The sequence below is a fragment of the Delphinus delphis genome, chromosome 7 (assembly GCF_949987515.2).
Source record: "Delphinus delphis chromosome 7, mDelDel1.2, whole genome shotgun sequence".
Classification (NCBI taxonomy): Eukaryota; Metazoa; Chordata; class Mammalia; order Artiodactyla; family Delphinidae; genus Delphinus; species Delphinus delphis.
In genome coordinates, this window is record NC_082689.1 from 21,362,623 (window position 1) to 21,388,370 (window position 25,748).

Consider the following 25,748-nt stretch of genomic DNA (forward strand, 5'->3'; position numbering starts at 1 on the left):
CTCCAGTGGTAGCATGTGAGTACATGTAAGAATAACCCCTCAGCTTCCCCAGAACACTGAGGGTGGACAACATAAAGAGGCTGGCATCTTGCATTATTAAGTGGAAGCAACAAGCAGTTAAACCACGAGTTACAAGCTCAAGACCAATGTGAATCTTACCTGTCGCTGCACAAACATGGTCACCACCTTCTTTGCTAGTTCAAATGGGGATTCTTCACCAGGAACCGAGTTACTCGTGGCAAAACGCACATCCATACACAACACCACAGCTGCCTGGAAAAAAAGTCCCAAAGAACATGTGAGAAAATGTTATTAATGGTCATTAAAAGAAGAAAAAGAGATGTCGTTTACTTATTTCACCCATAGATATTCAGGGTATGCATGATAAAGGGAAGGGAGGTGTTCTACTTAGAGAGTGTATGTAAGGCACATAAATTTTCACTATGGAGAAATTTTAAATAGTCCTGATATTTCCTGAAAGCTAGAAAGTATCTGCCAGGACAGGAGCATGCTCCAAGTAGCTGCTGTTCCTCTGGCCTGAGCCTGAGCACAAATCCATGGGGAGTAGATCTGAAAACAATCTGCAGGCTAGAGCTAAGTCCAACCCAGCTGAGCCCAAAATATTCTACATCAAACCAAATGCAACTGATATGCTGACCCACAGTACGAATACAGATGCTTTTGTTGTAAGCCACTGACTTGGGGTGTAGTCTGTTATAAAGCATTATGCTAAAATGATACACTCCAATAGTTTGAATCAGTTTGTAAACTGGGAATCTAAAGTGAAGACTAAGACACCAAATCCATTCTAGTAGGGGACACAGACACATAAATGATACCAGCACAATATTCCATGACCGAGGTATACAGTGGACACTAAGAGAGCACACAGGAGGGGCATCCACCCAAGGCTGGTGGAAGGGAGAGAGGACGGATAAGGAGGCTAAAAAAGCCTCCTGGATATGATCCTTGGGTGAACCTTAAAGAATGAGTAGGCAGAATGGGAGAAAATACTTGCAAATGAAGCAACTGATAAAGGATTAACCTCCAAAATATACAAGCAGCTCACGGAGCTCAATACCAAAACACCAAACAACCCAATGGGCAGAAGACCTCAACAGACATTTCTCCAAAGAAGACATACAGAGTGCCAACAAACACAGGAAAAGATGTTCAACATCACTAATCATCAGAGAAATGCAAATCAAAACCACAATGGTCATTATCAAAAAAATCTACAAACAATAAATGCCGGAGAGGGTGTGGAGAAAAGGGAACCTTCCTGCACTGTTGGTGGGAATGTAAATTGATAGAGCCACTTTGGAGAACAGTATGGAGGTTCCGTAAAAAAACTAAAAATAGAGCTACCACATGACCCAGCAATCCCACCACTGGCCAAATACCCTGAGAAAACCATAATTCAAAAAGACACATGTGGGCTTCCCTGGTGGTGCAGTGGTTAAGAATCTGCCTGCCAATGCAGGGGACACGGGTTCGAGCCCTGGTCCAGGAAGATCCCACAAGCCACGGAGCAACTAAGCCCGTGCGCCACAACTACTGAGCCTGCTCTCTAGAGCCTGTGAGCCACAGCTACTGAGCCCGCATGCCACAACTACTGAAGCCCTCGTGCCTAGAGCCCGTGCTCTGCAATAAGAGAAGCCACCGCAATGAGAAGGCTGCGCACTGCAACGAAAGAGTAGCCCCCCTCGCCGCAACTAGAGAAAGCCCACACACAGCAACGAAGACCCAACGCAGCCAAAAATAAATAACTAAATAAATTTATTTTTTTAAAAAAAGGTACATGTACCACAATGTTCATTGCAGCACTATTTACAATAACCAGGACATGGAAGCAGCCTAAGTGTCCATCGACAGATGAATGGATAAAGAAGATGTGGCACATATATACAATGGAATATTACTCAGCCATAAAAAGGAACATCACTGAGTTATTTGTAACGAAGTAGATGGACCTAGAGTCTGTCATACAGAGTGAAGTAAGTCAGAAAGAGAAAAAGAAATACCATATGCTAACACACATATATGGAATCTAAAAAACGGTACTGATGAACCTAGTGGCAGGGCAGGAATAAAGATGAAGATGTAGAGAATGGACTTGAGGACATGGTTGGGGGTGGGGAAGCTGGGATGAAGTGAGAAAGTAGCACTGACATATATACACTACCAAATATACAATGGATGGCTAGTGGGAAGCTGCCGCATAGCACTGGGAGATCAGCTCGGTGCTTCGTGACGACCTAGAGGGGTGGGATAGGGAGGGTGGGAGGAAGGCTCAAAAAGGAGGGGATATAGGGATATATGTATACATATAGCTGATTCACTTTGTTGTACAGCAGAAACTAACACAACATATAAAGCAATTATGCTCCAATAAAGATGTTAAAAAAAAAAAGAATGAGTAGGAGTCCGTCATGTAAACAAGGGCAGTTTTAGGCAGAGGAAACCACATAAATACAGACACCTGGTCACTGGCTAGCAATCATGTATGTAGGGGACTAAGGAAATAGGGCAAACGTAAACTAAAAGTAAAATGGATACATGTAAAGTTTTGTATTTGGCAACCAAGGTTTAACTGAATTGGGTTGGAGACCTGAACAAATAGCAGTCAATTTCAGGGTGGATTATAAAATGACATTATAAAATGTCACCAGTACGACATGGCTACAGGAGTACATTCCTCACACCTACCCCATTCCATCCTCCAAAATATTTTCAGTCCTATCAATGGTGTAGTAAATTTAAGGAAGGAAAAGACAGGTTTTATGGTTTAAAAAGAAAACAAAACTAAACTAGATCCCAGGAGACCTGGGATCCAGTCCCACCTTTATCACCAAGTAGCTAAATTCTTGGGCATGTAACTTAAATTCACTGTTAATTTGTGGAGGCAGGAAGCAGTTGTTGGACTAGATGAGATCTAAGATATTTTCCAGAGTTAACATTCTTTGACATTGACTGACAGTCTCACCTGTGCTTTGTACTGATCAGACCACACTTAACAAACGGTGAGCAGTTCTGATCATCACATCTTATGAGAAACACTAATTACAACTGAACGTGAAATGAGCAGATTAGAGAAGGATCTGGAGAATACGTGACCTAAGGAACAGGTAGGAAAAACTGGTTATTTGAACCAGACGAGAAGATTTAGAGGAACCTGACTGTTATCCTCAAATAGTTGACAGCTGTGTTATAAAAAGCTCCACGAGATAATAGGATCAACAGATGGAAGCTATAGAGATTGATCTGACACCATCTTAAGGGAGAAAAAATAATATTTAGAAGTAATAAATGAAAGAACTACTGTTTTCTGAAGCAATGATCTCCTGAGCCTAAAACTGTTTGAAAAACCTAGATGAGCTCCTATCAGGGACGTTATAGATGATCTCTAATTTGGTTACATCTCAGGCAAGGCAAAACACGGAAAGGAAAGACTATTTAAGTTTTCCCCTAGTTTACAAAGAATTAAACATAATGCATTAATATTAAGAGAGTTCTAGATTATAAATAGTATGTTTGGAGAAAGGGTGGTAAAAAACTACAAAATTCCTTTGAGAATAAAATTTACATCCCATAGTTTCAATGCTCTGAGCATAAGAACCTTTAAAAAGTTAAGAGTCCCCAAATACGCTGCTGCACCTATTTAATATATGTTCATAAAAGCTACTTTTATGAACAAAAAACTCTAAATCAGAGGACTAAAGGTCCTTTGCCAGGAATCAGGTATCCAAAAAATGGCATCAAAGGGTTTCACAGTATGGAAGTTCTTATCTGGAAGCAGAAGAATGGTCTACGTAATACCGCAAGCTCCCTTCTGGTAGCAGGAAGAAAACCAGGAGAAAGAAATTGAGCAGCATGGCAACCCTTCATTTAAACACCGAAGCAATACAGGCTATTAGAATTCTGCTGCAAGTCCACCTGCCATAAACAGCTGCTTCCTTAGCGCTGAAAGTTTTCAGCAGCTGAAAGGAATAAAGGAGGTGAGTGGCATATGTTCATAATCATTTTAATCAGCATTTCCCTATGGGGAGTGGAGAAGACTAGGGATCAGCTGCTCCAACTCCTATCTTGTTTATCTGTATACCAAATGCCTAATAAAGGGCCTAGTTTTGAATAGATGGATGGATAGACCGATGGATGGATGAATGAATGAACAAGTCCTTGGAACACACCTCCCTCTAGAGACCCTTCAGAGACAACTACCACGCTCTGCCTATATTGAAAATGCCATTTTAAAAATTGATCATGTTATTAACCTGGGTCACTGAGGGTCATAGATTCCTAGCAAGAGAGACATTCTCCCGGACTCTGAAAGCTGAAAGCCTGTGTTCAAATTCAGATTCTACCACTTGTGGACTGGGTGACCTTGGGCTAATCACTTCACTTTCTTTAGGTCTCGGTTTTCTCACCTGTAAATTGGGCATAAAAGTTTTCAACTCATGGGCTTGTTGTGAAGATTAAATGAGACAGGAATAAAGCGTTAGATCAGTGCCTCACCAGAGTAAGCTTTCGCAATAAATGCGAAATATTAGATTATTATAGAGGTAATAAGACGTTTTACATTTCAAGTTATTTTACTCAATCCTTCTCTTAAGTTTTACAGGCCTCTGGGATTGGTTCGTTTCGTGGCTAACTTCCATTCTCACAGATTTTAAAAACCCAGATTCAGAAGTAATGGAGGAGTCGGGGGTAGGCTGGGATAGAGAGGTACGGAGGGGAGGTCCGAGTGGGATGGAAAGCAGGATGAGGACCGGTGGAGAGGAAGTGGGAGGATGGAAGGGCTGAGTAGGCGACGGGGGTGGGGAGTGCGCGAGGCTCAAATTCCCGCCTTAAGACACCAAATCGCCAGCTTTTCTCACAGCGCAACCCTCGACCCCGGCCCTACTGATCCAGCCCACCACCGGGATCTCTCTTCCTCACTCCTTGGCACCGCCGTGATCCCATGATTCCTGCTTCTGGACCCCCGGCACAGGCAAGGCCCAAGCCTACAGATGTTCCTACCTTATTCCCCGACCGCGCCATGTTGACATTCCGCAAGCGCCTTGGTCGCCTCTTCCGAGCGGGAACCTGCGGCGCCGAAGCTCAGTTCCGCCGGACGCGGAGCTGGAGGGCCGCAGGAAGAGCCGCTTTCCGTTGAGGCCGGAAGGGGCGGGGAAACTGTACGTCGACATTCTGAGCATGCGCAGAGCCCCTGCGTTTCTCCCCTTGTTGAGGAGCTGTGTGGTCTTCGGGCTTTCCAAATCGCTAGAGGTAGGAATCATTTCTCGGAAAGGTTCATTCCCCTTTTCTCACACTGAGAATAATGCCTACAGCGTTTTATGTCAGATATCTGGAGTTAGATTTCCCTGAATATGAGCATGAATCCAAAAAGTCACTTAACTTCCCTAAAATTCTGTTTCTTCTTCTAAAAATAATGAAAGACGACAGATGCGATGACCTTAGATCCAACTCCTGGAGGAAAAGTAGTTTTCCAGGCAATCAAAGTGGAAAGAAGATTCTTCCTTGGAAAGGAGATGGGATGTAAAAAGGCCTGGAGGCATGAAACACCGTCTGCTAATGATCTCCCAATACTTAGAAGCGTCGCTAGGTTGGAAAGGAAGAAGTGAGGTTTAATTCCAGAAAACGAATCTAGGGAGATGTTCTAGAAATGGCAGCTATCAATTTCGGTGCCTGACAGTCGCTCCACCCCCTTTCAAAGGAAACTGTCCAGCCTGCAGCCCTTGACTCTTTGAGGGAGGCAGGTCCAAGTTGAACCTTACACAGAAAAGGCTCTTTTCTGTACCAGATGACCCACAAGCTGAGAGCTGACTGGACGAAGGGTCTGGGAACCTGCAAAGTGTCTGCCAACCTAGAACATTAAGTCCAATCAGCTTCTGTCCCTCTTGAAAATCAGACCTGGGTAAAGCAGGCCTGCAGCTGGAAAGATGTGGAGGGGCCATGAGGAGGGAGGGGTCTTGAGGGAGCCTAAGTTATAAACACAATGAAGCCAGGAGAGTGAGACACTTTCAGACGGTGCTTTCAGAGCCTAGAGGGTTCATCTAGTTTTCGATTCAAGGAGTTCTTTTAAGGCTGAAATATTATTTTTAAAGTATTTTTCATATGACAGGTAAATAGAATTACTGGAGACTCACCATGGTGAAGGCAATGTCTATGCTTTATGCCCATGATTTTATCTTGTGTTTAGTCTCTATTTCCTTCCCTTTTTTTCTCTTCCTCTTGTACTTTCTCTGTCCCCTCCCCCCTCTCTTTCTCACACTACACACCCTCCAATACAGATTTGTTTCCTGGGAAAAATTTTTAAAATTCTAGTGCGTGTGCTTGTTTGCATCTCTCCACTGTCCTTATAGAAGTCTTTAGGATCATACACTTCCGGACAGCTAGGCAGCGATGGTGTTGAGAATGGATATGGACTTTAAGCACTACTTCTCCTGGCAAAGGGCCTCCATTAATCCAGGGTGAGGGACAAACATTACCAATGTGACAGTGTAAATGGCGACTCCCTTCTTCCTCCACAACGAAAGGATTCTGACTTTTTTGGTTCCATTTCAGCCTGTCAGTTCAGGATCGGTTTAGATTTGTGTGATAAAGAATTAAGTGGAAAGGGTAAAGATAAGAGGTGATGGGCTATGGCTAGTAGAGGAGAAGGGGCATTTTGGACAGAAAGAGAAGTGCATGGGAGCCACTGTGGCATATGAGGGAAATGGATGAAATAAGAAAAGGAAAATCATTATTTGGATGGCCCCCAATAGCCATGCCTCCCAGCATCCACATCCTTATACAGTCCCTTTCCCTTGAATCTGGGCTGGCTTTAGGACCTGCTTAAAATGCAATAAAATGTGGTGGAAGTGACACTGGGCCAGTTTTGGACCAAAGCTTTCAGAGTACCTGGCAGATTTGGTTTTTGCACTCTAGTGGGAGCCAGATACCATATATAAAGACTGACTACCATAAGACTACATGCTATGAAAGCCCAACCTAGCCATGTGGGAAGCCACACGGAGGAGCACTATTAGGGGTTATGTGTTTGTGTCCTCTCCAAATTCATATGTTGAGGCCCTAACCCCCAATGTGATGGTATGTGGAAATGGGGCCTCTGGGAGGTACTTAGAGTTAGTAGAGGTCATGAGAGGGGGACCTATATGATGGCATTAGTGCCACTATAAAGAGAGTTAGTGTGCTTGCACTGACTCCCTGCTCACCAACCCCACCAGCCATTTGCACAAAGAAGAGGTCATATGAATATGCAGAAGGCAGCCATCTGAAAACCAAGGGGAGAGCTCTCCTCAGGCTCAATTCAACCGTGCTGGCACCCTGATCTCAAACTTGCAGCCTCCAGAAATATAAGAAAATTAATTTCTGTTGTTTAAGCCACCTAGTCTATGGTATTTGTTATGGCAGCCTTAGCAAACTGATACCAGCACTGAGCACCAATGCCCCAGGGGCCCACCCAGATGACAGCCAGCACCACTTTGGCAGAAATGCAAGTGAGGCCATCTTGAGAGTAGGTGCTGCATCCCCAAGGGAGCTGTCCCAGCATTAGAGAGATATTGAGTAGAGACCAGTCATCTCCATCAAGCTCTGCGCAAATCGCAGAATTACCAGCAAATAAGTCAAATGACGGTTATTTTAATCCAGTAAGTTTTACGTGTTACGCAACTAGAGATAACTGGAACAATAGGGATATTTTAAACTCTTGCTGTAGTGTAGAATATGCATCCCTTAAGAGTAGTTAACAAAAGCAAGTAAAGAATTTTATTTTGAAATTACAATTGAAGTTGCTGAAGTGTGTTTGAGTTTGATATTGCTCTGAGAGTGAACTACATAAGTGATGAATTCATGAACAGTATACAAAATAAAAATGTGCAGGCTTTGTGTTCTGACAGAGGCGTAACAATGTTTATATGGGCAATTGGAAAAATTAGTTTAAAATCTTAATGTGGTACAAATATGAAATAAAAGTTTATATCCCAGAAAGATGTGAGTGGTGATGTACCATATTCTATGTGATTTTAAAATACCATTAAAAAAACATGTAAAATGCTTGTTAGAAATGATTAAAGAAGACAATTTCAACGATACAAATTTTATTTAACACTTTATGAAACAGACTGTTTCCATTCAAAGGACAACAAAATGAGACAAAGGCAGGAAGCTTTTACAGGATAGATAATAACGAATAAGGAAGAGAAAAATAGAAAATATCGGATTGGCTGCGGCCACATAGTCAGCCTTGTTTGGAGCAAGAAGGAACAAGGAAAGAAGTATAGAGCCCGAGCTGCCTTGCTGTTTGGGGGTTGGCTGACTGGACATACAGTCGGCCCACCATATGCATGGGTTGGGCAACCACAGGTTCAACCGACTGCAGGTCAAATTCAACCCCTGGTTCATTGAATTTGAGGGTGGAGAACACAGATATGGAGGGCCGGCTGTACTACCATTTTATGTAAGGCACTTGAGCATCCCTGTGGATTTTGGTCTCCACAGGGGTCCTAGAACCAATCCACCACTGATGCCAGGGACGATTGTACTACATTTCTGGTCAAGCAGAACATGTAAAGGGATGCAAAAGTGACCTAAGTTTTGGTTTGCTGATGCGGCACCTAAGCAGGAGTGGCTTCATCTTGGGCCTAGAATGTATTTCAACAGGCTCATGTTAGTAATTAAATTAATCGAAGAGGGGAAATTTTCTTTTTTTTAAATTAATTTTTCTTGGAATATAGTTGCTTTACAATGTTGTGTTAGTTTCTACCGTACAGCAAAGTGAATCAGCATTATGTGTACACATATATCCCCTCTTTTTTGGATTTCCTTCCCATTTAGGTCACCACAGAGCATTGAGTAGAGTTCCCTGAGCTATACAGTAGGTTCTCATTAGTTATCTATTTTATGCATAGTATCAATAGTGTATATACGTCAACCCCAATCTCCCAATTCATCCCACCGCCCCCCCTTTCCTCGTTGGTATCCATGTTTGTTCTCTATGTCTGTCTCTATTTCTGCTTTGCAAATATCATCTATACCATTCTTCTAGATTACACATATATGCGTTAATATGAGATATTTGTTTTTCTCTTACTTCACTCTGTATGACAGTCTCTAGGTCCATCCACATCTCTGCAAATGACCCAATTTCATTCCTTTTATGGCTGAGTAATATGCCATTGTATATATGTACCACATCTTCTTTATCCATTCCGCTATTGATGGACATTTAGGTTGCTTTCATGTCCTGGCTATTGTAAATAGTGTTGCAATGAACATTGGGGTGCATGTGTCTTTTTGAATTACGGTTTTCTCTGGATATATGCCCAGTAGTGGGATTGCTGGGTCATATGGTAGTTCTATTTTTCGTTTTTTTATTTTATTTTTTTTTATTTTTCGTTTTTTGAGGAACCTCCATATTGTTCTCCATAGTGGCTGCACCAATTTACATTCAAGGAGGGTAAAATTTCTGATGTTGGCCTCTAATCATTTGCAACACTGTAAAACTTAAGCCCTAGGTGGCCTGGTATCAATGACACAATGAAACTTTCAAGTCATCTAAAATTAGTTCTTCTTAAGATTTAGAACCTTGTTTTATTAGAAATCATGGATAACAGGGGTTTTGGTCCCCTTGGACTTGAAATGAAGAGCGCTGCCTAATGTCGATGGACAAGATGGCTTGGGAACATTGGCATTATCATACTGGATCAGACATGGTTTACCAAGCTCAGAATATTATGGCTACAGAGCAATTGGAAAGCATAGTCCTCCTTCCTGATATTCACCATGAAGAGTAGGTAACTATGAGCTAACAGAATGTTCAAGTATGGCATTTAACTCTCTAATTTCTCCTCTAAAATTCTCTAGGTATTTGCTGACAGCAAGGATGAGATTGCTTTAGGTCTGTTTGGTTAAGTTTTCCTTCCTCAGGTCTAGGCTTTTACATACCTCTCTGAGCCCTTTTGAAATGATTTTATTTTATGAGCCTATTTCTTCCACTAGGTGGCGAGCCCAATTAGGGTGAGGGTTACATCAACTTCACCTAGGTATCCCACGCTCCTTACCCTGACCCCACCCTCCTTCATTCTGCCAGGGACATCTTATCCTTGTCCTAATCATGACTGTTTTTCACCTTGGCCATTTGTTTCCTTAACCCCCGAAAAAAATGTGACAAATGTGGCTGCAACTTCCTAATGTAAGCTTAGGTAAATCTGTGATCTGTGGAAAAAATCCAGCTAAACAGAATCCTCATAAATTGGTGGTCTATGGGAAGAGTCAAGACATAAGGACCCATATTAAGATCATTATACATATATAAAATAGTCACCACGCTCAACCTTTTCTGAAAACTGAAGCGTTCAAAGCAATTTTGGAGAAACTCAAAGAAAAAGTGAGCAAACGTTAATCTGATTTTATTTTTATTTTCTTTGTCTTCATTTCAATTGTTTATATCTCTGTAAAAGCACCAGAGAGCACCAACATTATCTTCAAACGTGTTAGACACAGTTGTTGTTTTTTTTCTCAAACTAATAATAGTTATTTTTAAAAAGGAGGGGTTTCCTCTGAAGGTGGAGTACAGCACCGTGCATCAGGCAAATGTCCTGGCCTTCTGTGGGACAGCATTGCTTGACCCATCTGGTTTGATTCACAGCAGTTCTTTCAACAGCTTCTTCCTGAGACATGAACCATGAATAGGGCACCAGCTATTCTTATAAGGACTCAAACCTCCAAAATCTGCTTGACCTCTTAGGATTTGATTTTTTTGAAACTGGAAAGAGACCCTCAGGAATATTTTTTGAAAGTTCAGAATCTATTGATCTGGATCCACCTGGTTTACACCCTCAGCGTCCATGAAGACCCAAGCTTTTCAGCACAGCAAAGACTGTGTTTGCTGTGAGAAGAAAGTTCTGAGTGAGTGAGGCTCTGAGTGAGCTTTGACAAACCACACAAAGCTAACTGTCTTCTTGTGCTTGGGGCTGCTGACCTTGCTGGGGGAAAGTCTGACATATGCAATGCCTCCCTTTGCAGTCTTTCATCTGTACATTAAACTAAACATCACCACACAGGCCCACCTTCACTACCGGGAAGAAAGCTATGCTACTATGATATAATTGTATTCAACTATTCACTCTTCCTTTCTAAAAAACCTGAAACCACATGGCATTATAGATATTTAATTGCAACATACATGAGTTGCTAATATCTACGTGTGGTTTATGCATAGTATATGTAGCTAGTATCTATGTATAAATTCTCTGTGTAATATTTAGGCTTAAATAAATAAATACATACATACATAAATAAAACTGTACTCGCAGTTTTGGATCTGAATGTATTTAAATAATTACTGTGAGCCAGAGATTCTTACTTGCCTACCAAAATAGCCATTATTTCCTTGTCTCTTAAATTAGCAGAACCCAAACATTTAGAATATAGCTGCCCGGCCAAAAGACTACATTTCCCAGCCTTTCTTGCTTGTGAGGTCATGTGACTACCGTCTGGCCAATGAGATACAAGAAGTGTTGAGGGGGCCTTCTGAGAAGCTGCCTTAGTCTAGGAGGGTGTATGTGCTCTTCGTTGCCCTTTCCTCTGTTCTATACGAAACAGGGATGTGATGACTGGAGATGTAGTCAGCACTGGGTGTTGAGGATAAAGGCAGTGAGGGTTGGTGAATAAAAAAAGCCTGGGATTCTGATGACTTCATCAATTTCCCTGATGGTCTGCCTCCAGACTTGTTCTATACAGGAAAGAAACAGACCTCTATCTTGTTTAAACTACTGATATTTGGATTTTAATTATATTTAATATATAAATCAAAATCTAAGTGATACACACATATCTTTACATTCTGCTACACTGTTGCAGCCTGCTTCTTAAATATTTCACTCCATCCCTATCTATTATCTTATTGGTGGACTTGGGTCTCCCGTGAGCCTCCTTATTCTCCCTGTCACATTTAGTCACATCTCCCCTGGGTTCCAGGCACCAGGAACACCTCCAAGCTCCTGAACTGACACACACCTGAGCTCCCTTGTCTCAGAAAAATGGTCATCTTAGGTCAAGGAATGAAGAAGAGTTTATCCACTGGATGGACTATCTGGGCACAGATTGCTTTTCTGTTTTCCGCCCTCCTGGAAACCAACAAGATGGTAGGACAGATCAGTGTGAGCTAAAATTTTCCAGAAGAACTGTGTACGGGGGAAGGCGGGGGAGGAATAATTTAAAGAAGGAATATTCTGAAATTGGAAGATGATATACAGGCTACTGAGACCAGAGAATCAAGTAAGTTGTTGGGAGTTTAGACAGTGGATGTTTCTACCTCCTGGGTGGCATCCTTGTTGGACAGATTGCCTGAGATATTGTCAGATTCAAGCAGCTCCACAATGCTGTAGGGAGAACAGTCTTCCAGACCCAGTTTGCTGCACAGCCAGCCACAGAAGCCTTTCTCCATGTCCCGGGCAGCTTGCCACCATGCTCCCCAGGACCATGAGAGCTGGACCACGGCAGCATAGAGGCCCAGGGAAGAGGCCATGGCCATGATGAGCACTGGATAGAAGAGAATGAGGCAGGGGCAACATGAGATCTTGTGCCAGAAGGTCCTCTCCTCGTTGTACACAAGAAAGATATTGTACCAGGTGATGGTGCCATAGTAGAAAGAGACCACGAAGGAGAGGATGAAAACCACAGGCAGGCAGACCAGTGTCCAGAGGACCACGTGGGGCCCACGGTCTGCTCCCAGCTGGCAGGCCTTTCTGCCTTCAGGTGCCATTTCCCTTGAAGACACTTTAGGCTTGGTGAGTTCCTGCAGCTCCTTCTCTGTCAACGTGACATGGATATCCACCATCTGCCCCTTTTTCTTCCCTCGGGTGATGGTCCCAGTTAATGTGACATAGCGGCTGTCCACAGGCATGTTCCACATACCTGCAGGGCATAAAAAGGGGAAAGTCAAGATCAGAAGAGTAGACATTTCATCAGAGCGTCATCCTCTGAGACTGGAGCTGAGTACAAGAATGTCCATTATTATAGCCCCTGACACGGTACACCCTGACATGGTACGAAATCAGTGTTTCCACGATGGACTGAATGGGTCTCCCTCAGGGGAGGGGTTAGTACTCCCATGGTAAACTCTCACATCAGGGCCCTGAAGCAGGTTAAACTTGTTTCTCATTCTCTCTCCACTTTTCTGGGCCTCCATCATGTCTGTGATATGGAGGGGAGTGAGGAACTCTACCACAGACACTACTTCATAGTGACCTTATTTCTAGTTTACAAGTGCTGTGAAAATACTGTTTCTGAGTATCAGCTACTGTGTGTAAAGGTGGTGCTGTGTGTGTGTTATACTGATGAGCAGCCCACCCCTCTTCTCTCCTCATTCCTAACCCCATGCTTCTCTGAGAGGGTCCTCCTCATATGCTGGTGGACATCCCAGCCTTCATATCCAAATTCTGTACACACACAGGCACCACACATACACACGCACAACATACACACATTCCCCAACAAAAATACACCAGCATCATCACCAGCATCACCACCAGCATCACCACCACCAGCATCACTACCATCACCAACACTACCACCAGCATCACCGCCACTACCACCAGCATCACCACCACCAGCATCACCAGCATCACCACCACCACCACCAGCATCACCACCATCACCACCACCATCATCACCATCGTCACCACCACCAGCATCACCATCGTCACCACCACTACCATCACTACCATCACCACCACCCTCACCAAACAGCCACTCTTTGGCCATCCCAGCAGTGAGATTGCAGGTAGTGAAACAGCAAAGTCCACAGTCCTTAGTATGTGAAGTGTAGTCTAGAAGTGGAGGATGGGAGGAGGGTATAGGCTTTCGGTTGGCATGTCCCCCAGGCCCTGTGGACTCCTAGCCCCCTGGCTGGTAGATGGACAGAATGGGCCTGCCTCAAGAGCAAACGTCCCTTCCTCCGAGAGGCATCCCCAACCACGCAATCTTTCCCTCCACCCGCCTCCCTCACTTGCTCATCTTCCCATCACTGAGGTTTACTGTCTTTGGAACCCATACCACTACCTGTAATTGTCTCTTATCTGCTGACTTTTTGCTGTCTGTCTTCCCCTGACTGGAAGGTAAACTGCATGAAGGCAGGGGCATTGCTCATCTTGTTCACCGTGGGCGTATGTCTTAGGGGTGACCATCGACACAGAGATCTACCTCATCCATCTATTGCTGTGTAGTGACACTTAATATGGACACTCCACAGTTTCCTTAAGAGCAACAAACATTCTTATACATGCTTCCTTACGCACATGGGCATGAGGTAGATACTGAGAATTTCTTGGACATAGGCTATGCATATTTTGAATTTTAAATTTAATAGATATTGACAGATTTCCCTGAAGCGGATTCCTCTTCCACATGAGGTATACGAGAATATATCCATTTCCACACATTGATGTTATCACGTTTTACCCAATTTTTGGCCATCCTACATGTGAAGGATTACTATAACTCGTTGTTATAATTTGCATTTTCCTGATTATTATGGAAGTCAAATATTAGTTTCTTTATCTTACATGTATTAAATAGTTAGCATGGTTGTCTTGTATTACTATTTTTTGTGTATAAATCAGTCTCTTCCATTACACAAGGAGTTCCAAAAGGGCAGAGATCTCTTCTGTATCACCTAGAAGAGAACATAATAAATGCTCAACAAATACTATCGATTTGTTGAATGAAGGCTGCAACACTGCGAGAAGAAATGTATCAATAAGAAGTACGTCAGTGAGCAAATGCCTGTCTGTCTTCTGGAGGATCCTCATTTGGTTTCCTTCCTGTGGCTTTAAGTAGGTGGCCCCAGAGAGACTTACCATCATCCACAGGATAGTCTAGGAAATCATCTCCCTCCTCCTCTTTAGGCTGATCTCCACCTTCTAATTCCCCAGGCTCCTCATCCAGTTTCTCACTCTCTGACCGGTAGATGATAATAGATTCTGGGCGGGACTCTTTCTTCTTCTTTTTCCTGCGACCCAGTGTGGATTCCCCATCAAGGGCCAGGGCAGCTGCCATGGCTTTCCTCAGAGAGCCCTGGTGGGGGCTTGGGAGCTGGCCCTGGCCTTCCACTGGTGCTGGCTCTTCCATCCTAGTCTTCAAATCTAGCTATTCCTTGTAAAGAGTCCAATTTGCTTGAGCAAACTCACGATCCACACATCACAGAGCTTCTTCCAGGATGGGGCTATGCAAAGACGTTCCAACGATGAGTTGCACCTGAAAGATAGGAAAGCAAAATCATCAACAGGGAATGAATAGGGTGAGATGGAGAGGGGTTTAGGAAGTGGTCCTCAACTTGGCAGAAGCCTTTGCCCCCCTTTATTTCTCATAAAAGTTTATTTTGGGAGTGCTATGGAAATACTTTTACAGGAATGAATCATTGTTAATAAAATATTATTTGTGTTGCCATATTTTGTGTTGCATATATTATGCAAAACTCATCAATCTAGCTGGGGGATGCCAAGTATAAGGAAGTTGGGTGAGGAAGCCTTACAGACAGATTAAGGACCATTCTTCCTCTCACCATAGATGGAGATTGCTATGGCGGGCACCAGCACTCCAGGCTTCTGGCTATTGGGTCAGCCGTTACAACTATACTCAAATGGTTGAATGCAACTTTGAACAAGCCATCCAACAATGGCACAACTCCACTAACCATGCCTTCTCTGATATTCTATAAAGACACTTGTCTCCTGGCTTCTTGTTGGCCCAAGATCCCAGAATGGCTGGGATCCGTACTATCACCTTCTGGGAGACCAGTGGAAAGAATGCACACTTTTCTCCTCTTTTGTTCTCCAGGTAAAAAGAGGTGGGAGAGAAGAGAGTCTATACAACATCTTTTAAGGAAGAAGCTGATCGGTCTGTGTTTTTGGTACATGGAGCCTTTAAGAGGAACGGAATGTTTTGAGTGCTATTGCTAAAGAGGTGCCACTTAGCAAATACCCAGCCAGTCGCATTTAAACAGGTAGCTGCGGGACTTCCCTGGTGGTGTAGTGGTTAAGAATCTGCCTGCCAGTGCAGGGGACGTGGGTTTGATTCCTGGTCTGGGAAGATCCCACATGCCACGGAGCAACTAAGCCCGTGTGCCACAACTACTGAAGCCTGTGAGCCTAGAGCCCGCGAGCCATAACTACTGAGTCTGCTGCCACAACTACTGAAGCCTGTGCACCTAGAGCCTGTGCTCCACAACATGAGAAGCCACCGCAATGAGAAGCCTACGCACTGCCGCAAAGAGTAGCCCCCACTCGCCGCAACTAGTGAAAGTCCACGCATAGCAACGAAGATCCAACACAGCCAAAATAACAGGTAACTGCTTGTCTGCTTCTTTTAAAAAAATGTTATTATATTATGGAACGTTCCAAACATGTAAAATGAGAACATTTTTATTAGGGAAAGTGGCAAACATTTATAAAAGCAAAGAGAATAATTCGAATGAATCGTTACTGTACCTCTCACCCAATTTCAACAATAATCAAAACATTAGTAGCCAATTTTGTTTTATCTCCTCATATTATTTAAAAGCAAATGTCAGGGCTTCCCTGGTGGCGCAGTGGTTGAGAGTCCGCCTGCCGATGCAGGGGACACAGGTTCGTGCCCGGGTTCGGGAAGATCCCACATGCCGCGGAGTGGCTGGGCCCGTGAGCCACGGCTGCTGAGCCTGCGTGTCCGGAACGGAGCCTGTGCTCCGCAACGGGAGAGGCCACAACAGTGAGAGGCCCGCGTACCGCAAAAAAAAAAAAAAAAAAAAAAAAAAAAAAAAAAAGCAAATGTCAGATATCATTTCATTTTATCTGTATCTCTTTCAGCATGTACCTCTTACATATAAGAACTCTCTTTTTAAAAAAAGATTATCACCATACCATTATCGCACCTAATTATTTAAACGATTCTTTAATATCATTAAATATCTGGTCAGTTCAAATTTCCCTGTTTAAAACTTTAAATTCTATTTTCTTGAATTAGGATTCAAATAAGATCTATGCAATGGAAACAGATCGCACACCTCTGTCTATAGCAGTGCTGTCCAATAGAACTTTCTGCCATTGCACCTGAAATGAGTCTAGTACAACTGCGGAAATGATTTTTATTTTTATTATTGTTATTTTTTTGGACACGCTGAGCAGCTTGTGGGATCTCAGTTCCCCGACCAGGGATTGAACCTGGGCCCTCGGCAGTGAAAGTGTGGAGTCCTAACCACTGGACCTCCAGGGAATTCCCCAGGAAATGCATCTTAAATTTTATTGAATTCTAACCAATTTAAATTTAAATAGCCACATGTGGCTACTGGCTACTATATTGGACGGAACAGGTCCATATGTTCCTCAACCAATTTTTTTTTTCCTTTTCCTTTCTATTTATTTGTTAAAGAAAGGTCATTTACCTTGCAGATTCTTATAGCCTAGATCTTGAGGATTGCAACCCCCATAGTATGTTCCTCTGAACCACATATTTCCTATAAATTGGTAGCTAAATAAAGAGGCTTACTCAGATTTGGGTTAGAATTTTTTTTGGTTGGTTGGTTGTTTTGGCAAGATGTTATAGATGGTGTTTTGTATTTCCATCAGAAGGTAGCTAATATTTGCTTGACTCCGTGAAATTAGTAGCCATTGACGACTATCGGCCAGACCCATTCGTTCATTAGGTGTTACAAAAATGATGACATTCTATTTCTCTCATTTCTTCTTTATTTATTAGCCAGAATACTCTCATGGGCCTTTTTAAAAAAAAAAAAATTTATTTATTTATGGCTGTGTTGGGTCTTCGTTGACGCCCACGGTCTTTCTCTAGTTGCAGAGAGTGGGGGCTACTCTTCACTGCAGTGCGTGGGCTTCTCATTGCAGTGGCTTCTCTTGTTGCGGAGCACGGGCTCTAGGCGTGCACGTTCAGTAGTTGTGGCGCACGTGATTAGTTGCTTCGCGGCATGTGGGATCTTCCCGGACCAGGGATCGAACCCATGTCCCCTGCATTGGCAAGCAGATTCACCACTGCGCTACCAGGGAAGTCCCTCATGTGCTTTTAACAAACCCAGTTTTAAACTTAGTGGAGGAGGCAAGTGGCGCCATTGTTATATAACATTATTGTCAATTATACTGTTAAATACCTTTCTTTAATGAGAACAGTGGCAGCTTCTACTGATATGAAAAGTTTCTGAATTATTTACCAAACGAATGTCCTAATTTCCAAATAACTGTATTTATAATTGAGAATTGTAGTAGACTGTAAGTAGACTCTACTCACAGTTCTGTTGCCCCAGGCACCCGGAGACTGTTTACCCTCAGTAACTCCAGGGTGCCAGCTTTTTGTTACTTTTGTTCCCAATTCTCAAATCTTCATTTTGTTTCAGTGCTCTCTGAGTACTTCCTTTCTTTCAAGGCCACATGCACACTCTTTCGTGTCTCTGTATCCCAAACAATAAAACTTCTCCTCTTATTTGTATTAAATGGCCCCAACGTTTAGTGGACTGGCCCAGTCAGGGCAGGGTGGGGAATGAGGAGGATTATGAAACAGACAAAAATCTAACTAGGCGCTAAATGCCACTCAATTTGAAGCAAATTCCATGTCTTAATACGATGCACCTTCTGTATTACCAGGTACCAAGACTGACTCTATCACATTTCTTTGAATGCCAAAACTCCCCAAAGTCTGAGCAACCTTCTCAGCAGGTAGCTCTCCTCCATTGTCCAAGTATCACCTAAATACTTCTCCTTCATCCTTTAATTGTTAATTTTCTTTCCTGTTTCCCCACTGGATGGAAGGTGGGTACTGGGTCTTATCACCTTTGTATCTTGGGCACATAGCCCAGTGACTGAAACAAATGAGGTGCTCAGCCACAGAACTGAAAACGCCCACAGGTGGAATTAAGGTTTCACTAAATCTTCACAGCCTGACTTTGCCTGTTTGAACAAAATAAGTACCATTACCTTCACATTCTTATGCATGGAGCTTGTTGGACTACGAAATTCATTTGGTGACGTCTCTAAGAGCACACGATGTTCTAAAAATGGGAAGATCCAGAATACAGGAGCTTTCTGTGATAAAGTAGGTTCTAATGTCCTCACTTGACGTTATTAAGCTCTTCCATGTTAAATAAAGAAGTGAGAGAACTGGATTTAAGCCTAACTTGCACAATTCCTAACAGAACAAGCACTATTTTGCAATGAGGACATCTGGACTTAATAATAGTAATACCTAAAACTTACTGGATGTTGACTGTGTGCTAGGTGCTGTTCTAAGTGCTTTTCAATAATCATTATTGTGTAATCCTCACAGCAAACCAAGGAAGGAGGTACTATTATTATCCCCATGCAGAGGAGTAATTTGCTCAAGGTTACATAGTAATGGTGCTGTGACTCACACTCAGCTTTGCTAATTTCAGAGCCCATGTTTTATTCACCATGCTTTGCTGCCTGCCAACATTTACCCCAGATTTTATACTTAAACCTCTAGGGCTGTCTTTGATGAATCCATCTCCTATATTAAGGATATATTCCTATGTCCCTATTACTAATCAGTCTCTAAGTCCTGCCACTCATTCCTATGGAATCGCTTTGGTAATGTGTTCATTTCAATTTCTACTACCATCATATGCTAGAATACAGCCCCTACACTGCTTCCTCCACGTAAGTTCCTCTGCCTTCCATTTCAGAATTCTTCCTCTACCGTTTTAAACGGTGATTAATGACACAAGATATTTTTATGTTGTCCAGTAATCATCACTATCTTGCCATTTCTGACTAAAATATATCTCAAGGGTCTGCCTGGTGTTTGAGGCTCTCCATATTCATGCTCTATCCTAAGGTTCCACAGCAGTTTTTCCCATTCCCCATAACATGACTAGTTGACACATTTACTTATGTCGGTTCCTTCACCTTCTTCACTCTTCTCCACCTCTTTCAAGCCTGGCTCAAGAGACTCACTCACTCATGTTCCCTTCTGTGACCATCCCAGCCTACATGTCTCTCCCCGACCCCAATCCTGTTGTTGTAGGAGGGAGGTGAGAATGACATGAGTGTTCGAGCGTCCAATGCCTAGTATGAGTTGATGCTTCATAGATGTTAGTTTCCAATCCCTTTCTTCTGCCTTCTCCTACTCTGTATTCCAGTAGTATTTGTCATCTGTACCATACTCTCTTAGTGCTTAATTATGCAGCATTTCATATCATCTTGAACCGATTATGAATGGCTTCATGATTTTTCATTCATCTCCCCACTGAAGATTATAAAATTTTAGAAGTCAGGAACTGTCTTACACTTCTTTACCTCTAATGGGAAGATCCCAGGGCTGGACATGTAGCAGATACTCAGTACGTACTTGTTGACCCGGTAAGGCAAAGGGGAAGGGAAAATGCCTATTTGTAAATATGATGTGAACAAGGGTTAAGAGAGGAAGGCTTAATTATTTTCCTCATTTCTGTACACTTTATTATGCTGTTAGCATTTGAGCTGCGAAGCAGGTTTTGAACATTTCTCCTTTCTTTTACATATCATAAGAGAGAGGGTAGGAAGAAAATTTCTCTAGTTTCCAAGGTTTTAGTCAATAGAATTAAGAGAAGACACAGAACTCTGCTCTTTTTCCTGGAAGGTAGGCTTCGCCCATCCTCCACCTCCACCCCCAGTCCAAAGATTATTAACGAATGTGATACTGCAGACTGTTAACCTCAATCCACCATTAGCTCTGACTCCTCAGTCATTCTGGGGGGGAAAAATAGGTTTTAAAGTATATACTCAGACTCTGGAACTTACGCATAAAATAACTGGTTTTAAGCCACCCTTGAAGAAAATTCTCCAGATAATTCTTAAATGCATCCACCACTTTTCCCCATCTTCATTGCTACCACTCTGGTCTAAGAGGCCATCATCTCTTACTAAGGTTCTAAAAATGCTCCATATCTTCTGGCTTCTACTCTTGCTGTCTTCAAATCAATTCTCCACTTAGCAGTTAGAAAGATCTTTTGAAAACATACATAAAATCAGGCCGTTTTCTGCTTAAAATCCTCCAGTGACTTCCCATTGGTATAAAATGAAATCCAAACTTTTCATGTGGCCTAAGGACTTGTGTGATCTGGCCTCTCCCTGTCCTGCCATCCTAGGCTATACCATCTCCCTCATGAATAACTCCAATGCTTCAATCACACTAGCTGCCTATGTACTCCTCTAGAGTTTTATTAAAAGAAACCCAACAGGTCTTAAGCAGTCAGTGAACACCCCCAAACTCACAACACCACAAAATGAACTTACCTACCCAGGTGTAGTGCCTTGGTAGAGCTGAGTCATCAGCAGGAAGTCTGGTCATTGCTCCCATCCTGTCACTTGGTCACTAACTCCCACTCCCACCTCCACAGTGGTGGCTCACTGCTGCTTCATGGACCTCTCAGCATCAGGCATGATTTCCCTGGAGTCTGTTCATGATTCTCTGTTCCTAGGTGGTCACTGAAGCACACCTGATCCAGGGCCTTCTCCAAACCCACCCAGATACTCAGCAGAACTTGTGGGCTTGGTAGGTGGAGAAGCCAGGAAGTTTTGAAGCCTCTGCTCTCAGATTAATTGCAGGGAAGCAAGTAACATATATGGATGAAGAGTGGCTGGAAAAAGCTAATAAATGGCAATGACACCAAGCCTTAGCAACTGGACACAGGGAATGGTGGGGGCTGTGGTAAACATAAAGCTCACTCAGGTCTCATCTGAAATAGCAAGTTACTGTTCTCCTCTCTTCTTCCCACCAAGCCAACTGCTTTCATAGAGAAATTCAGGTCCATTTGGTATGGGTTGCCTGAAATTTCATGAGAAAGTTCCTGATTTTAATTACTGCAATTAGTCCAAATTTAAATAAATTACCACGTGGACAAACAACCAAAACAAATCATAGATAGGCTGCCATTCTGCTGTCTCTGGCTTATAATGCTTCCAAATTAGGGTGCCCTGCTCCACTGGTTTAACTAAGTACAATTAGGAATTGACTTTTTGCACCTTCACTGCTATTAACACATCTGCCTCTTCCAGGGCACCTGAACCGGGGCTAAGTGGGTAAAGAATCATCATTTTCAAGTTCATTTATGATTACTACAGTGAGCTGTGCCTTGCTCCAGCCCTGCTGTTCTTCCAGTTCTTTTCTGACTTGTGTATCTGTCACTCAGAGGGCTACACATCACCTGTCTGGGGTGGCCAAACTCCCCCGTTAGCATCTTGGTTTGCCACCATTAGAGGTGCTAGGCCAACCAGGAAATAAAATGTTTGCCATTTTACCACTGAAAATTACTATTAGCCACTCCCAGAGAGACCGTCTCACCAATGTAAAGATGAAAGGAAATTTGGTTCAGACCAGTATCGAGTGATTGGAACGATGATGGGACGGCAGCTTACAAGTCGCAGCTTCCAGCCCGTTGCTGTGGCTGACTGTGAGCACAGTCAGGCTGCAGCCTTTTCCTCTGTGGTCCTGTGAGCAGCATTTCTCTCGTCTCCTGGTCCTGAAAGGCTCCCGCACTGAGGCTGGTTCATCATCTCGGGAGCATCTGACTGTCTACAGAGGAAATATTTCCCGATAGTGAAGGTAGCTGGGTATAAGGAGCTTGAGCAACTTTAGTGTAAGGGCGGTTAGATCTGATCTTTATTGTCTGATCTTTTGTTTATTTATTGTCCTACCTCTCATGGCACACATACTCCTTCCACCCCCAACTACCAACATGTGTACATCCCAGAACATAAACTCTACCAAGGCAGGGACACCTAACCGTCTTGTCCACTGTACCGTAACCCCCATGTCTAGAATAGACACGTGCTCAATAAATACTGGCTGAATATTGTGAACTGGTTAAGAATCTTACTTATATAAGTTGGCTCAGGCAACTTTACATCAAGGCAGGCGGGGCTAGATACGCCTCACTGATATTCCTTCAGCACCGAGATTCTGTCTCAATGTTGAGAATCCCACAGGCCCCTGTCAGTCTGAGCCAGCAGCTGCTACGTGAAGGGGAGAAAATGAAGTTACTAGGCAGATGGGGTGGGGGAGGGGTGGAAGATGGGTGAGAAGCAAGAGCATCTCAGAAGATGAATGGAGGGAGTGCTAAGGGGTATGACAGAGTGGGAATGTGGCAAGATCATAGCCATGGTGATGCCTTTTTCCCCAGGACAAAGGGGGCAGGGATGCAGAGTGCCAGGTAGCATTTGATTTGGCCAAAGGGACAGTCATTGCAGCGGGGCACGGATGCCCTGAGAAGAGAGGGCTCAACCAAGAGTCAGAGCTAAAATCTGGAAACAAAGAGCCTTCGAGAGGCAGAACTACTCCTGTGCCTCCAGGCCTTTCGGGGATAGCAGACATTCAAACCCTGACTGAGGTCAGAGGCAGGGGCAGAGAGGACACGCCTTTTTCTTTTTAACAAAAGATCTCTTGAAGAGACTCCACATCTCCCTTCATCACAGGCTCTCTTTGGACTGTGAAAATGAGCTTTCTGACTGCTCATAGCTTCCCTGAGGCTGAGGAATGGCTCCTTGCCATCCTCAGCAAGCAAAACTGGCTTGAAGCCAGTCCAGTCACCTTTTCACTGGAGGACTGCAGAATCCCTCTCTGAGGCCACTCAGCCACCACACAGAGGCTGCAGTACAGCCAGGCCCATGTTGACCCGCCCTGGCAGAGTTCCATAAATCCCCAAGTCCAGACCAGGTCACAAATCACATTTAATTAGATCTTCAATAAAAGTACCTTTGAAAGAAATTTAAATTGTTCCTTCCTCCCAAGAAAGCAAGCCTGGAATTTTTCGGAATAAGAAACCTCTTAGAACTGAGTTAGTAGAAGTGATTCCTTGATAAACTATCCAGCAAATGAGAAGTGGAAGAGATAGCTTCCCTTCTTTAAGCAGTGTTGATTGGAATCTGTCATCAACAAAGACAGAGGGGGAGGTGTTTCTCAGGGGAGGTCAGAGGAGGGCAGGGGGATGGAGGAACAGGGAGGAAGTGATGTTTGATTCCACTCTCAACCAGATCCATTTCCAATTCACTCTAACTCAGTGGTGGACCCAACAAAAGAATGATGGCATTTGTTTGTTTTTACATTATTTTAATACCTTGCTGGGGAAAATACAGTACTCTTGTTAGGGGAACCACTGACTGAAACCATCCACCCTGGCCAGGCCCAAGAGTAACCACTTGCATGAGTTATCTTAAACAGGAGGTCCTGGTAAGGAACGCGGAACTAACAAGCTGCCGCCAACCGGAAGAATTCAGGAAAGGTCAAAACGAGAGAGGAGACATCAGTCCATATGTCCTACCAACCTCCCAGATTCCTTCTCGCTGGAATCCATCTTGGCTGAGTGATGTGGAAGCCACCAGGAAGGACCCTGAGTCAGAATGATTGGCCAGGGACAACCTGGAAACTAACCCCATCACCGTAAAACCCTGAGACTGCGAGCCACGTGGTAGAGCAGTCCTCCTGGATTCCCTTACCTTACTGGTCTCTGCCCGGGCACCCCTTCCCTATAAAATCTCTTGCTTTGTCAGCACATGTGTCTCCTCCAACAATTCTTTTCCGAGTGTTAGACAAGAGCCCACTCTCAGGCCCTGGAAAGGGTCCCCCTTCCTGCAACACTCTGACAACAGACTTAGAAACATGATCCTGCCTGGATTGTTAAGACCACAGCACCTGACATATTCCCTAGATTTGTCAAGTTCTCAGGCAAAGTCTCCCCAGGCTAGTCCAGGTGTAACCCCACTCTGGTGGGTTGACAGCAGGAAGCAAGATGGAGAATTTGAATAATAAATCACTGTTAATGGGCCCCAAAACACGGATGAGAAATTTCCCCCATCCTCAGGAGGCTTGCTCCCCTGCATAAGGAATGAACTAGAGGGTAGGATCTCAAACACACACCTACAGATGCATTCTTGCAGGAAGCATACACCCTTCGAGGAAAGATCTTTTGAACTCATCAATTTATGCACCCCAGCAGAAATGTATCAAATCTCAAATCTGGTAAAGTTTCCTTCTTCCCTTCATTCCTCAGTGAGGAGAGGGAGATGAGGTGGAGGTGGGCTTGAGTTTTTTCTAAAAATCATTTATTATCTTGGTTCTCTGAATAACTACAATTGTATTTCCCCCCTCCCCCCCTCATTCCCATCCCTTCCGGAGGATGAAGCCGGATTTCTCCGCCCTCAGCTAAGGTTGCCCCTTTCCTTCCCAGCCAGCTGCACACAGCAGCTGGAGCCAGAGCATCGCTGGACTTCCAATGCGGGCGGGCGCAGCAAGGAAGGAGGCAATACGGGAGGCTCCCGAGCTGCAGCCTCTCTTTACCCAGATGCACTGGAGATTTAATTTTAATTAACCGTGAGAGCTATAGCACTGAGGATTGAATTTTTCAAAATAGAGCACAATCCCGCTTTTTGTCTTCCTCCCTTTCCCAAAAGCATCGAAATAACACACACACACACACACACACACACACACACACACACACACACACACACACACACACACACACACACACACACACACACACACACAAGGAACAAAGAATCTCACCTACACGTGCCGGGGAGATAGGCAGGCGGACAGTTTGAACGGTAAGGACGCCGCCTTGGGGGAGCGGTTCTGCGCTGGGAGAATAGAGAGCCCCTGAGGCGGCCGCGCGGGGTGGGGCGGGGCTATGGAGAGGGGCGGGGCGACGCGAGGCAGCGCGAGTGGACTGGACGGGGCGGGACGGGGCGGGGCGGGACGGGGCG

At 43.9% G+C, this 25,748-nt stretch overlaps 3 protein-coding genes across 3 annotated transcripts in view; 1 reads left to right on the top strand and 2 right to left on the bottom strand.

Annotated features, from left to right (window-relative positions):
- XRCC5 (X-ray repair cross complementing 5) overlaps positions 1 to 5,095 on the bottom strand; it is a 94,908-nt gene extending 89,813 nt beyond the window's left edge. The window contains exons 1-2 of the mRNA XM_060016146.1: positions 5,020 to 5,095; positions 160 to 273 (exon numbers count right to left, since the gene is read on the bottom strand). Of these exons, the coding sequence (XP_059872129.1) occupies positions 160 to 273; positions 5,020 to 5,040 (135 nt within the window). The 5' untranslated portion in view covers positions 5,041 to 5,095. The remainder of the gene's footprint in view (positions 1 to 159; positions 274 to 5,019) is intronic.
- Positions 5,096 to 10,063: 4,968 nt separating this feature from the next.
- TMEM169 (transmembrane protein 169) lies at positions 10,064 to 25,614 on the bottom strand. The gene is made up of 4 exons (XM_060016147.1): positions 25,549 to 25,614; positions 22,330 to 22,560; positions 14,865 to 15,261; positions 10,064 to 12,921 (listed from the first exon to the last, which is right to left on the bottom strand). The coding sequence occupies exons 3-4, from the start codon at positions 15,133 to 15,135 to the stop codon at positions 12,299 to 12,301; spliced, it is 894 nt and encodes a 297-aa protein (XP_059872130.1). The 5' UTR covers positions 15,136 to 15,261; positions 22,330 to 22,560; positions 25,549 to 25,614; the 3' UTR covers positions 10,064 to 12,298.
- The window catches only part of PECR (peroxisomal trans-2-enoyl-CoA reductase), a 30,606-nt gene continuing 27,241 nt past the window's right edge, over positions 22,384 to 25,748 (top strand). The window contains 1 exon segment of the mRNA XM_060017075.1: positions 22,384 to 22,438. Coding sequence (XP_059873058.1) covers positions 22,384 to 22,438 — 55 coding nt within the window.